The sequence below is a fragment of the Ornithorhynchus anatinus genome, chromosome 8, assembly GCF_004115215.2.
Source record: "Ornithorhynchus anatinus isolate Pmale09 chromosome 8, mOrnAna1.pri.v4, whole genome shotgun sequence".
NCBI lineage: Eukaryota > Metazoa > Chordata > Mammalia > Monotremata > Ornithorhynchidae > Ornithorhynchus > Ornithorhynchus anatinus.
This window is the reverse complement of record NC_041735.1, coordinates 66,163,747-66,177,012: the sequence shown is the minus strand read 5'-3', so window position 1 is coordinate 66,177,012 and position 13,266 is coordinate 66,163,747. Positions and strand designations below refer to the sequence as shown.

The 13,266-nt window shown below is 52.0% G+C and overlaps 1 protein-coding gene across 2 annotated transcripts in view; it reads left to right on the top strand.

Annotated features, from left to right (window-relative positions):
• The window catches only part of SCIN (scinderin), a 67,926-nt gene that overhangs the window by 34,846 nt on the left and 19,814 nt on the right, over positions 1-13,266 (top strand). For both annotated transcript variants that reach the window (XM_039912962.1, XM_029071414.2), the window contains exons 5-9: positions 595-687; positions 7,642-7,774; positions 8,392-8,480; positions 10,426-10,641; positions 12,573-12,694. In XM_039912962.1, coding sequence (XP_039768896.1) covers positions 595-687; positions 7,642-7,774; positions 8,392-8,480; positions 10,426-10,641; positions 12,573-12,694 — 653 coding nt within the window. The remainder of the gene's footprint in view (positions 1-594; positions 688-7,641; positions 7,775-8,391; positions 8,481-10,425; positions 10,642-12,572; positions 12,695-13,266) is intronic.

Sequence of the window (13,266 nt, the reverse complement as noted above, 5' to 3'; positions counted from 1 at the left end):
GCTCTTGGACTTGGCTAGGGAAGTCAAAGGGATGAGCTGAGAAAGTTCTGTGGCCCTCTAGACTATAAGCCCCCTCTCAGGGTGGCACCTGGAGAGTTTCCGGTCCTCTACCCGTCTCGGCTACGGGAGGGAGGGTCAAGCGGAGGCCCGTCCTTTCCATTCCCGGCTCGGCCAGTGGCTAGCGAGCGGCGGGCCAGCGGCTACCAGTCAAAACTCACCCGCGCTGGGCAGCGGCGGCACGGGAGAGAGTCGAGGGGAGAGGCTCGAGTTTACTGCGCGGAAGGCGTCGGGGGTAAACCGCTTTCTGATTTTTACCAAGAAAACTTTGTGGATCCGCTACCAGAATGATTGCAAATGGAGAGCGGGGCCTTCTGGGAGAGATGCGTCCTTGGTGTCGCTATGGTTCGGAAACGACTCGGCAGCATAAGACAAGACTCTAAGCTCGTTGTGGGCGGAGGATTTGTTCACTGTTGTATTGTCCTCTCCCAAGCGCTTAGAACAGTGCTCTGCCCACAGCGAGTGCTCAGTAAATGCGATTGATTTGAATGAATGATGTCTTCTCAGTTTCCCTTTCTTCTGGTTCTGCACGCAAAGGTCCTAGGGAAAAAGCCAGAGCTTCCGGAAGGAGATGCCAGTGACGACATTGTGGCAGATGGCGCCAACAGGAAGATGGCTCAGCTCTACATGGTGAGCTCGGGGGCTAATAATCATCATCCTCATGATAATTATGGTATCTGTTAAGCACTTACTACGTGCCAAGCGCTGTACTGAGCGCTGGGGTGGATACGAGCAAATCCAGTTGGACGCGGTCCCTGTCCCGTGTGGGGCTCGCAGTCTCAAATCCCCATTTTACAGATGAGATACCTGAGGTCCGGGGAAGGGAAGGGATTCGCCCAAGGCCACAGAACAGATGAGGGGCAGAGCCAGGATTAGAACCCATGACCTTCTGAGTCCCGGGCCCGTGCTCTCTCCCCTCCACCATGCTGCTTCTGATTGTGTGAGGGTTGGCAGTTGCCAAGTTCTCCCTTGGTCAGCAGGCAGTGATAGGGTCAAGAGCTGTAGTCTCTGGAATCATAATAATTACTATGTACCAGGCCCTGTGCTAAGCGCTGGGGTAATAATAATAATGTTGGTATTTGTTGAGCGCTTACTATGTGCCGAGCACTGTTCTAAGCGCCGGGGTAGACACGGGGGAATCAGGTTGTCCCACGCGGGGCTCACGGTCTTCATCCCCATTTTACAGACGAGGTCACTGAGGCCCAGAGAAGTGAAGTGACTCGCCCACAGTCCCACAGCTGACGAGTGGCGGAGCCGGGATTCGAACTCATGACCTCTGACTCCCAAGCCCGGGCTCTTTCCACTGAGCCACGCTGCTTCTCTTAGATACAAGGTAATCGGGTTGTACTCAGCCCATGCCCCACGTCCCACATGAGACTCACAAGTCTTAACCCCGGTCCCGATTAGACCGTAAGCCCGTCACTGGGCAGGGACCGTCTCTATCTGTCGCCGATACGTCCATTCCAAGCGCTTGGTACAGTGCTCTGCACATAGTAAGCGCTCAATAAATACTATTGAATGAATGAATGAATAATTGTGGTATTTGAAAAGCGCTTATTCCGCGCCAGCTTTCTAAGCACCGGGGTAGTTACGAGATAATCGGTTGGGACCACTGGGTCTGCCCGTCCCCCGGGGGGCTCACGCTCTCAATTCCCATTTTACAGACGAGGGAACTGAGGCCCAGAGAAGTGAAGTGACCTGCCCAAGGTCACGCAGCAGGCAAGTGGCAGAGCCGGGATTAGAAGCCAGGGCTTTCTGCCTCCCAGGCCCGGGCTCTATCCACTAGGTCACGGGACTTCTGCCACTGATTGAGATTTTTCCAGGGAAATTTTATGCCCCACAGCAGTATTTTAAGCCTACGCCATTTTTCTCCAAAGAGCGCAGACCCACAATTCCCATCTCCAGGAACCTCGGGTATGAACGACTCACCAGAGACCTCAGCGGGTAGAGGAAAGCAGGCAGCCAACAAAGCAGCACGGCATGGAAAGTCCCTGTTAAAAAAAAAGAATCAAGGAGCCTATCTCTAGGAGAAAATCCATTCATTCAATAGTATTTATTGAGCGCTTACTCTGTGCAGAGCACTGGACTAAGCGCTTGGAATGGACAGATCGGTAACAGAGAGAGACAATCCCCGCCCACTGACGGGCTCAAGGTCTAATCGGGGGAGACGGACAGACGAGGACGATGGCGATAAACAGAATCGAGGGGAAGAGCGTCTCATTAAGACAGTAGCAAATAAATTGAATCAGGGTGACGTACATCTCGTTAACAAAACAAAATGGCTTTCGGGGGTCCATCGATCAATGATAGTTATTGAGAGTTTACCTGGCGCAGAGCATTGTACTGAGCACTTGGGAGGGTAGAGTAAGTAGACGCGATCCAACTCCTCAAGACGTTGACTTTACTGTGTGCAAAGCACTGTACTAAGCGTTTGGAAGAGTACAGTAGAGTAGACACAATCCCTGCCCTCCAGGAGGTGACATCCTACTATGTCTTGAGCACTGTATGAAGCACTTGGAGAGTACAATAGAGTAAGTCGACCTGATTCCTGTCCTCAAGGAGTTTAATGTAGCGGGTGCCCAGCATTAGTCAGAGAAGCAGCGTGGCTCAGGGGAAAGAGCCCGGGCTTGGGAGTCAGAGGTCATGGGTTCGAATCCCAGCTCGGCCATTTGTCAGCTGTGTGACCGTGGGCAAGTCACTTCACTTCCTCTGTGCCTCAGTTCCCTCATCTGTAAAATGGGGATTAAAACTGTGAGCCCCACGAGGGACAACCTGATCACCCGGTATCCCCCCCAGTGCTTAGAACAGCGCTTTGCACATAGTAAGCGCTCAACAAATACCACCATTATTTATTATTACTGTAAGCGCTCAACAAACTAATTAACCTGAATTGCGAAGTCGCAGTGGAGAAAAGCCAAGAATGGGAAGGGAGATAGGAGCCTGGGCTTTGGAGTCAGAGGTCATGAGTTCGACTCCCTGCTCTGCCACTGGTCAGCTGTGTGACTGTGGGCGAGTCACTTCACTTCTCTGGGCCTCAGTTCCCTCATCTGGAAAATGGGGATCAACCGTGAGCCTCACGTGGGACGACCCGATGACCCCGTATCTCCCCCGGCGCTTAGAACGGTGCTCGGCACACAGTAAGCGCTTCACAGATACCAACATTATCATTATTATCATTATTATAGTTTCCTACTCATTCGGCCGTTGAAGTACAAAACGCGTGTGATGAACTGAAAAGTGATGGCTTCGCTCCCTCTCCTGGAAGGTTTATAAAGTGCTGTCAAACTTAAACGTTAAGTAAATTGTCAGAAAGTCGTTAATAACGATACTAATTGTGGCAGTCGTCAAGCACTCTCCTAAGTTCGGGGGCAGGTACATGATAATCAAGTCAGGCACCGTCTCTGCCCCGCGCAGGGCTCGCGGACTAAGTAGGAGGGAGAACGGATATTGACTCCCCATTTTGCAGATGAGGAAACTGAGGCACAGAGAAGGGAAGTGACTTGGCCACGGGCACAGAGCAGACAGCGGCAGAGCTGGGATCAGAATGCAGGTCCTCTGACTCCCGGGCCCATATTAATAGTACTAATAATGGCATTTGTTAAGCGCTTCCTATGTGCAAAGCACTGTTCTAAGCGCTGGGGAGGATACAAAACAATCAGGTTGTCCCACGTGGGGTTCACAGTCTTAATCCCCATTTTACAGATGAGGGAACTGAGGCCCAGAGGAGGTGAAGTGACTTGCCCAAAGTCACACAGCTGACAAGTGGCGGAGCCGGGATTTGAACCCGTGAACTGTGACTCCCCAGCCCGGGCTCTTTCCACTGAGCCTCGCTGCCTCTCTCCACGATGCATATTCTTTCCACAAGGCCTTGCATTTTGCTCGAAGAAGCACAGTTTCAAAGCGAGTCAACAAATCGATTTTGAACGATATTCTGTTTGACAGAAAGTCTGTAAAAATTACATTACTCACCAAAGAGTTATTGATGAGCGGTGTTGAGGAGTGTGAATAATGGAAATTTAAAGGTTATGCACCTACATAGTACAGTGCTTAACACATAGTAAGTGCTCAATAAATACCATTGAGAAGCAGCATGGCAAGCATAGGGAAGCAGCGTGGCTCAGTGGAAAGAGCCCGGGCTTGGGAGTCAGAGGTCACGGGTTCGACTCCCGGCTCTGCCGCTTGTCAGCTGTGTGACTGTGGACGAGTCGCTTCGCTTCTCTGTGCCTCGGTGACCTCATCTGTAAAACGGGGATGAGGACCGTGAGCCTCACGTGGGACGATCTGATGACCCTGTATCTCCCCCAGCGCTTAGAACAGTGCTCTGCACATAGTAAGCGCTCAACAAATACCAACATTATTATTATTATATTGGATAGAGCACAGGCCTGGGAGTCAGAAGGTCCTAGGTTCTAAAGCCGGCTCTGCCACTTGTCTGCTGTGTGACCTTGGGGAGGTCACCACGCTTCTCTGTGCCTCAGTTCCTCATCCGTAAAATGGGGATTGAAACCGTGAGCCCCACGTGGGACAGGGACTGTGTCCGACCTGATCTGCTTGAATCCACCCCGGTACTCAGTACAGTGCCTGGCACAGAGCAAGCACCTAACAAATGCCATCCTTACTATCGTTATTATTATTATCATTGACTGATTAGACATTAGAACAATTTGTAGCTTTTTGGTCTTTGGTTCATATGCTTTTTAATCTTTGCCCTATAGAACCTAATGGCTTGCTAAACTATAAGAGAAAAATAGATGGGATAAACCCCTTGAACAGTGTGGCCTTTATGATAAGAAGCCTCTTAACGTTGGTATTTGTTAAGCGCTTACTCTGTGCAGAGCCCTGTTCTAAGCGCCGGGGCAGATACAGGGTCATCAGGTTGTCCCACGTGAGACTCGCAGTTAATCCCCATTTTCCAGCTGAGGTAACTGAGGCCCAGAGCATAATAATAATGTTGGTATTTGTTAAGCGCTTACTATGTGCAGAGCACTGTTCTAAGCGCCGGGGTAGAGACAGGGTCATCGGGTTTTCCAGCTGAGGTAACTGAGGCCCAAAGGGTGTTATCATTCCAGAAAACAAGGTAATCACTGCTGAATTAATGTTCCCCAGGGCGTGAGTATTGAAAGTTCAGTTTAGAGGAATTTGTGATTTTTAATCTTTGGTCCATATTTATAGTAGCCATATAAGAACAATAACAATATGAGGTGATAGAGAAGCAGTGTGCCCTAGTGGAAAGAGCGTGGGCCTAAGAGGACCCGGGTTGTAATCCTGGCTCTGCCGATTGCTGGCTGGGTGACCCTGAGCAAATCACTTCTGTGCCTCAGTTTCCTTAACTGTAAAATGGGGATTCAATCCCATTTCTCCCTCCTGCTTAGACTGTGAACCCCATGCGCTAAGCCTCTCTCTTCCCCAGCGCTTAGAACAGTGTTTGACACATAGTAAGCGCTTAACAAATACTGAGGAAAATTAAAAATAACCCAGCGGAAAACCGTGAGACAGGGGAAATTAGACTTTTGAATAGCTATAGATGCTAAAAAACACCATAAGTAAATCTGCCCTTTGAGATTATACAGTCTGCAGAACGATCCACCTTCAGCGGAGGCACCGGATAAAATAGCTTGATAAATGTGAATCGATCAATATCGAATGTCACCGCTTCTAAGGAAGTGTGTTGTAGACATTTCTCTGGTTGTCAACTGCGCGTAATTAAGGTAGCATGCGCTCAGTAGAGCGGAGAATCTCGAAGAAACCACGGTGCCGTCAGTGAAAACAATTGCTCTTGCTGATGCAACTAAACAGAAACAAGTTCATTCGTTCAACAGTATTGATTGAGCGCTTACTACGTGCAGAGCACCGTAGTAAGCGCTTGGAATGGACGGATCGGCAACAGATAGAGACGGTCCCTGCCCGGTGACGGGCTCACGGTCTCATCGGGGGAGTCGGACAGACGAGAACGATAGCGATAAATAGAATCAAGTTTAGCGGGGTCCCCTTTGGGTAGAACAATATTTCTACTGTGCGGTTTTAATAGACTAACAAAGTAACACTGTTTGGGTTAAAAAAAAAAATAAATAAATCCATCCCACATCCTTATTTTTCCTCAGTGTTCCAGGGAAAAAGTCAGATCGGGGCAGTATTCACTTCCTGTGACTCTTCAAGCCAAACTCCCAGAAGCCTCCTCTTCTGGGCAGGGCCGGGCAGGTAATGGAGGGAGCGCTTAGTATATAGTAAGCACTTCATTACAGACTGTCGTTGTTATTGTCTTTGTTATCATGTACAGTGCCTACCACTCTGAGGTGCTTACTAGTTGCCAGTGGTTGATTCATTCATTCAATAGTATTTATTGAGCGCTTACTATGTGCAGAGCACTGGACTAAGCGCTCGGAATGGACAATTCGGCAACAGATAGAGACCGTCCCTGCCCAATGGCGGGCTCACGGTCTAAATCGGGGGAGACGGACGGACAAAAACGAGACAACGTAATCGCGATAAATAGAATCAAGGGGATGGACACCTCATTAACAAAATAAATAGGGTAATAAAAATACATACCATAATAATGTTGGTATTCGTTAAGCGCTTACTCCGTGCAGAGCACCGTTCTAAGCGCTGGGGGAGATACGGGGTCATCGGGTCGTCCCACGTGAGGCTCCCAGTTAATCCCCATTTTCCAGATGAGGGAACCGAGGCCCAGAGAAGTGAAGTGACTCGCCCACGGTCACCCAGCTGACGAGTGGCAGAGCCGGGATTCGAACCCATAAGCTGAATGAGCACAGTGCTGAGGGGAAGGGAATAGATAGATAGATGGTTGATGGATCCGTCTACCATTCGGAGAAGCAGCGGGGCTCAGTGGAAAGAGCCCGGGCTTGGGAGTCAGAGGTCACGCGTTCGAATGCCGGCTCGGCCACTCGTCAGCTGTGTGACTGTGGGCGAGTCACTTCACTTCTCTGTGCCTCAGTGACCTCATCTGTAAAATGGGGATTAACTGTGAGCCTCACGCGGGCCGATCCGATGACCGTGTATCTACCCCAGCGCTTAGAACGGTGCTCGGCGCATAGTAAGCGCTTGGCAATTACCAACATTATTATTATTATCTGCTCCCAATCTGCTCCGATTTCCCTTCCTTCTTAATAATAATAGCAATAATAATAACAATAATACTTGTTACGGGCTCAGTATGTATCAAGCAGTGCTGGGGAAGGTACAGAGTAATCAGGCTGGATAGAGTCCCTGTCCCACATGAAGCTCACAGTCTGAGTAGGAGGGAGTAGGATTGAATCCCCATTTTACAGATGAGGATAGTGAGGCATGGAGGAGTTAAATGACTTACCCAAGGCCACACAGCGGACAGGTGGCAGGGCCAGGATCAGAACCGTGGTCCTCTGACTCGCGGGCCCCGGCTCTTTCCTCTACACCTCTACACCGCCTAGGGCCCCCCCGAGTACAAACTTGTTTTCCATCCCTCGATCAACGGTATCCGTTGAAAGGTTACCGTGTGCAGAGCGGTGTACTGAGCGCTTGGGAAAGTACAATAGGGCAGAGTGGAAACGCCAGAGTCCCCCGCGATGTTCCACGTCGCTCATTCAGGTTTCGGACGCAAGCGGGTCGATGAGGGTTACCCCGGTGGCGGAGGAGAATCCTTTCTCCAGGAAGCTTCTGCTGTCGGAAGAGTGTTTTATCCTGGACCACGGAAAAGCGAGACAGATCTTCGTGTGGAAAGGTGAGGATGGAGAGACGGAGCGGGCCGGGGCTGAGGCCCCGGGGCAGCCTCCCCGGGAACCTGCAAGCCAAGTCGGAGGTCAAGCTCGGCCCCCCCCCCCCGTCTGCCGGGTGACCCTGGGCCTTCGCTTCTCTGGGCCTCGGGCGCTTAGTACGGTGCTCTGCACATAGTAAGCACTCAATAAATAATAATAATAATAATAATGCTGGGATTTGTTAAGCGCTTACTCTGTGCAGAGCACCGTTCTAAGCGCTGGGGGAGATACAGGGTCATCGGGTTGTCCCGCGTGAGGCTCACAGTTAATCCCCATTTTACAGAGGCCCAGAGAAGTGAAGCGACTCGCCCACAGTCACCCAGCTGACGAGGGGCCGGGCCGGGATTCGAACCCGTGAGCTCTGACTCCCAAGCCCGGGCTCTTTCCACCGAGCCACGCTGCTTCCGCTGTACTAAGCGCTTGGGCTGTACTAAGAGCTTGGAAGTCAGGTCCAGTCAGTCAGTGGTATTTATTGAGCACTTACTGTGTGCAGAGCTCTGGACTAAGCGCTTGGGAGAGTCCAATACAACAGTAAACAATCAATCCATCCATCGATGGCCCAATCTGGACTTTGCTATTCCAGGCAAAGATGCTAATCCCCAGGAGAGAAAGGCAGCCATGAAGACAGCTGAAGGTTTTCTGCGGAAAATGAATTACCCTGCCAACACCCAGGTATGTTTTTTGTGGGGGGTTGGGTTTTTTTAATGATATTTGTTAATAATGTTGCTTTTTGTTAAGCGCCTACTATGTGCAGAGCACCGTTCTAAGCGCTGGGGGAGATACAGGGTCATCGGGTCGTCCCACGTGAGGCTCACGGTCTTCATCCCCCTTTTGCAGATGAGGGAACTGAGGCACAGAGAAGTGAAGTGACTTGCCCGCAGTCACACAGCTGCCAAGTGGCAGAGCTGGGATAAGACACTGTGACTTTTTTTAAGGGCTCACTTTGTGCCAGGCACCGTACTAATCGCTGGGGTGGATAATAATGTTGGTATCTGTTAAGCGCTTACTATGTGCAGAGCACTGTTCTAAGCGCTGGGGGAGATACGGGGTCATCAGGTCGTCCCCCGTGAGGCTCACAGTTAATCCCTATTTTACAGATGAGGTAACTGAGGCACAGAGACGTTAAAGTGACTCGCCCCCAGCCACACAGCAGACAAGCGGCAGAGCCGGGAGTCGAACCCGTGACCCCTGACTCCGAAGCCCAGGCTCTTTCCACTGAGCCACGCTGCTTCCCCAGCTTAACAAATACCAACATTATTATTATTATTATTATTACCATTATTATTATTATAAGGAAATCGGGTTGGATCCAATCTCTCTCCCACAGGGGGCTCAAAGTCTGAATTCCCATTTTACAGATGAGGAAATCGAGGCCCAGAGAAGCGAAGTGAGTTGCCCAAGGCCACACAGCAGACAAGCGGCGGAGCCGGGATTAGAATCCAAGACCTTCTGATTCGCAGGCCTGGGCTCCATCCACTAGGCCCGGGAGACAGCGTGGCTCGGTGGAAAAGAGCCCGGGCTTCGGAGTCAGAGGTCATGGGTTCGACTCCCGGCTCTGCCGCTTGTCAGCTGGGTGACCGGGGGCGACTCACTTCACTTCTCCGAGCTTCAGTTCCCTCATCTGTAAAATGGGGATTAACCGTGAGCCTCACGAGGGACAACCCGATGACCCCGTATCTCCCCCAGCGCTTAGAACGGTGCTCTGCACATAGTAAGCGCTTAACAAATACCAACATTATTGTTATTATAGGCCACGCTGCTTCTCATGGGAACATGGGGAGAGTTGAATATAGCGATATAACAGACACAGTCCCTACCCACAATAAATTCATAATCTAGAGGGGATTTGCTGTCTAGAGTCGAGCGAAGGTGCCTCAGTGAACCACATTTGTCAACGCTCCATTCACTGCATTCGCCCCCCCCCCCCCCGAATTTCTGTGCCAATTCATAATTTATTTTAACGTCTCTCTCATCGCTAGACCGCAGATTCCTCGTGGCCCCCGGGAGGAGGTGAGGCTTCGGAAGAGATCCGACTTTCATTTCTCCTTTCCTGCTGCTTTTAACGAGATAGAATCGATCAAAGAGCGTGGCCTGGCGGATAGAGCCCGGGCCTGGAAGTCAGAGGCACCTGGGTTAATAATGATAATAATGTCGGTATTTGTTAAGCGCTTACCGTGTGCAGAGCCCCGTTCTAAGCGCCGGGGCAGACACGGGGGAATGGGGTTGTCCCACGTGGGGCTCACAGTCTTAATCCCCGTTTTACAGATGAGGTCACTGAGGCCCAGAGAAGCGAAGCGACTCGCCCACAGTCACACAGCGGACGAGCGGCAGGGCTGGGTTTCGAACTCATGACCCCTGACTCCAAAGCCCGTGCTCTATCCCCTGAGCCACGCTGCTTCTCCACTCCCGGTTCTGATCCCGGCCCCGCCACCCGCCTCCCTGTGGCCTTGGGCAAGTCGCGGACGTCTCCGGGCCTCGGTCACCTCATCTGTAAAACGGGGATTGAGATGGCGACGCCGGGCTGATCCGCCTGCTACGAAGCCGAGGGGAACGGCATTCGATCGCGGCTCTCGGGGTCCGTCCTCCCTCCGTCCTACCTTCTTCCTTCTCGTTTCAGATTCGGATTCTTCCGGAAGGAGGGGAGACGCCCCTCTTCAAACAGTTCTTCAGAGACTGGAGGGACAGAGACCAGAGCGAGGGGTTCGGGAAAGCGTACGTCACCGAGAAAGTGGCCAGAATCCAAGACGTCCCTTTCGATGCCAGAAAGTTACACGAGTGTCCCCAGATGGCCGCCCAGCATAACGTGGTGGACGACGGCTCGGGGAAAGTGGAGGTAACAGTGCCGGAGAGAGCTGGGCTGGGGGGAGGCAGCGTGGCTCAGTGGAAAAGCGCCTGGGCTCCGGGGTCGGAGGTCCTGAGTTCGACTCCCGGCTCTGCCACTCGTCAGCTGCGGGACCGTGGGCGAGTCACTTCGCTTCTCTGGGCCTCGGTGACCTCATCTGGAAAATGGGGATGAAGACCGGGAGCCTCCCGTGGGACGGCCCGATTCCCCCGTCTCTCCCCCAGCGCTCAGAACGGGGCTCCGCGCGTAGTAAGCGCTTAACAAATACCAACACTATTGTTATTAGGCGCTCGCTCTGTGCTGAACACTGTACCTAGAGCCGGTGAAGATGCAAGATAATCGGGCCGGGCACAGTCCCTGCCCCTCACCGGGCTTACAGTCTAGGCAGACTGAAAACGGCGTGGCGTAGTGGGAGTCGTCGGGTCATGGGGGGTTCGAATCCTTGTCTAAATGTTGGCATTTGTTAAGCGCTTACTGTGTGCACAGCACTGTTCTAAGCGCTGGGGGAGATACAGGGTGATCAGGTGGGCTCCCAGTCTTCATCCCCATTTTCCAGATGAGGTAACTGAGGCGCAGAGAAGTGACTTGCCCGCACGGTCACGCAGCTGACAGGTGGCGGAGCCGGAATTCGAACTCATAACCCCTGACTCCCGAGCCCATGCTCTTTCCACTGAGCTACGTGACCCTGGGCAAGCCACTTCACGTCTCTGTGCCCGGGTTGCCTCGTCTCCGAAAGAGAGTTGGAGACTGTGAGCCCCGTGTGGGACGGGGACTGCGTCCGACCCCAGTTGCTTGTATCCACCCCGGTGCTCGGTACAGCGCCTGGCACCTGGTGAGCGCTTACCAAATACCGTAATTATTATCATCGTTAATTCGACCAAGTCGACTAAACAGCGAGGCAGCGCGGGTTAGCGGAAAGAGCCCGGGTTTCGGAGTCAGAGGTCGTGGGTCCTAATCCCTCCTCTGCCACTTGTCGGCCGGGTGACTTTGGGCAAGTCGCTTCGCTTCTCTATACCTCAGTTCCCTCACCTGTAAAATGGGGATGAAGACTGGGAGCCCCACGTGGGACTACCTGACTACCTTGCATCCGCCCCGGCGCTTAGAACGGTGCTCGGCACGTAGTAAGCGCTTAACAAATACCTTCATCATTGCTATTATGAAGTATGGACCGGGTAGTGCTGAAATCCCATCTCCTTCGGGAGATTTTCTCCACTCAATTTCAAATGAACCCACCTTAAATCCCCCCCACGACCACTTCAACGCTCCGTTTCCCACCTAACCCTCCGTAGCACTTACGTCCGTATCTTTTTGTTTTTAACGGCATTTGTTAAGGGCTTACCAGGAAGCAGCGTGGCTCAGTGGAAAGAGCGCGGGCTTGGGAGTCGGGGATCACGGGTTCTAATCCCCGCTCCGCCGCTAGTCAAGCTGTGTGACCTTGGGCAAGTCACTTCGCTTCTCCGTGCCTCAGTTCCCTCATCTGTCAAATGGGGATTGAAACCGTGAGCCCCACATGGGTCAGGCTGATCACCCTGTATCCCCAAGCGCTTAACGAATACCACCATTTTTTATTTTTTTTTATGTTCCGGGCACTGTACTAAGCGCTGAGGCAGATAGAAGCTAATCAGTTGGGACACGGTCCGTGTCCCACATGGGGCTCACGGTCTTAATCCCCCATTTTCCAGATGAGGAATCTGAAGCACAGAGAAGTGAAGTGACTGGCCCAAGGTCACACAGCAGACAAGCGGCAGAAGCGGGTTTAGCACCCACGGCCGTCAGACTCCCGGGCCGTGCTCTATCCGCTATGCCGCGCCGCTCTTCCGTGTATCGTACTCTCCGAGCGCTTAATTCAGTGCTGTGCCGTCAGTGAACGCTCAGTGAATACAAGTGATTGATTGATTGATCGATTTCCCCTTTGCTCCCAGATCTGGCGCGTGGAAAAAAACGGGAGAATCCCCGTGGAGCCGGACACCTACGGAGAGTTTTATGGGGGAGACTGCTACGTCATCCTCTACACCTACCCTAAGGGACAGATCATCTACACCTGGTGAGTCCACCTGGTCCTCGCTCACTGGACCTCTTTACTGGACTCTCCCGAGCACTTAGGTCAGTGGTCTACACCCACTGAGCGTTCAGTACATCCCAACGACGGATTGAGTGTACCCTCGCTCGTTATCTTACCGAGGCCCTTTGGGATTCGGTTTTACTACTTTCCTCCCTTAGGGAGGCAGCGTGGCTCAGTGGAAAGAGCCCAGGCTTGGGTCCGAGTCCCGGCTCTGCCCCTTGTCAGCCGTGTGACTGTGGGCAAGTCACTTCACTTCTCTGTGCCTCAGTTCCCTCATCTGTAAAATGGGGATGAAGACTGGGAGCCTCGCGTGGGACAACCCGATTCCCCTGTATCTCCCCCAGCGCTTAGAACAGTGCTCTGCACATAGTAAGCGCTTAACAAATACCAACATTATTATTATTATTATTATTATTATTATTATTAGGGATGGATGGATTACATAGGAAAGACCGAAACTCGCTTTTGAAGAATTGACGGGGAACTCTGCCCCGCTATGTAGAACCCAAATACCAATCAAAAAAAGAAAAATGTCATTAGAAGTGCATATGGCT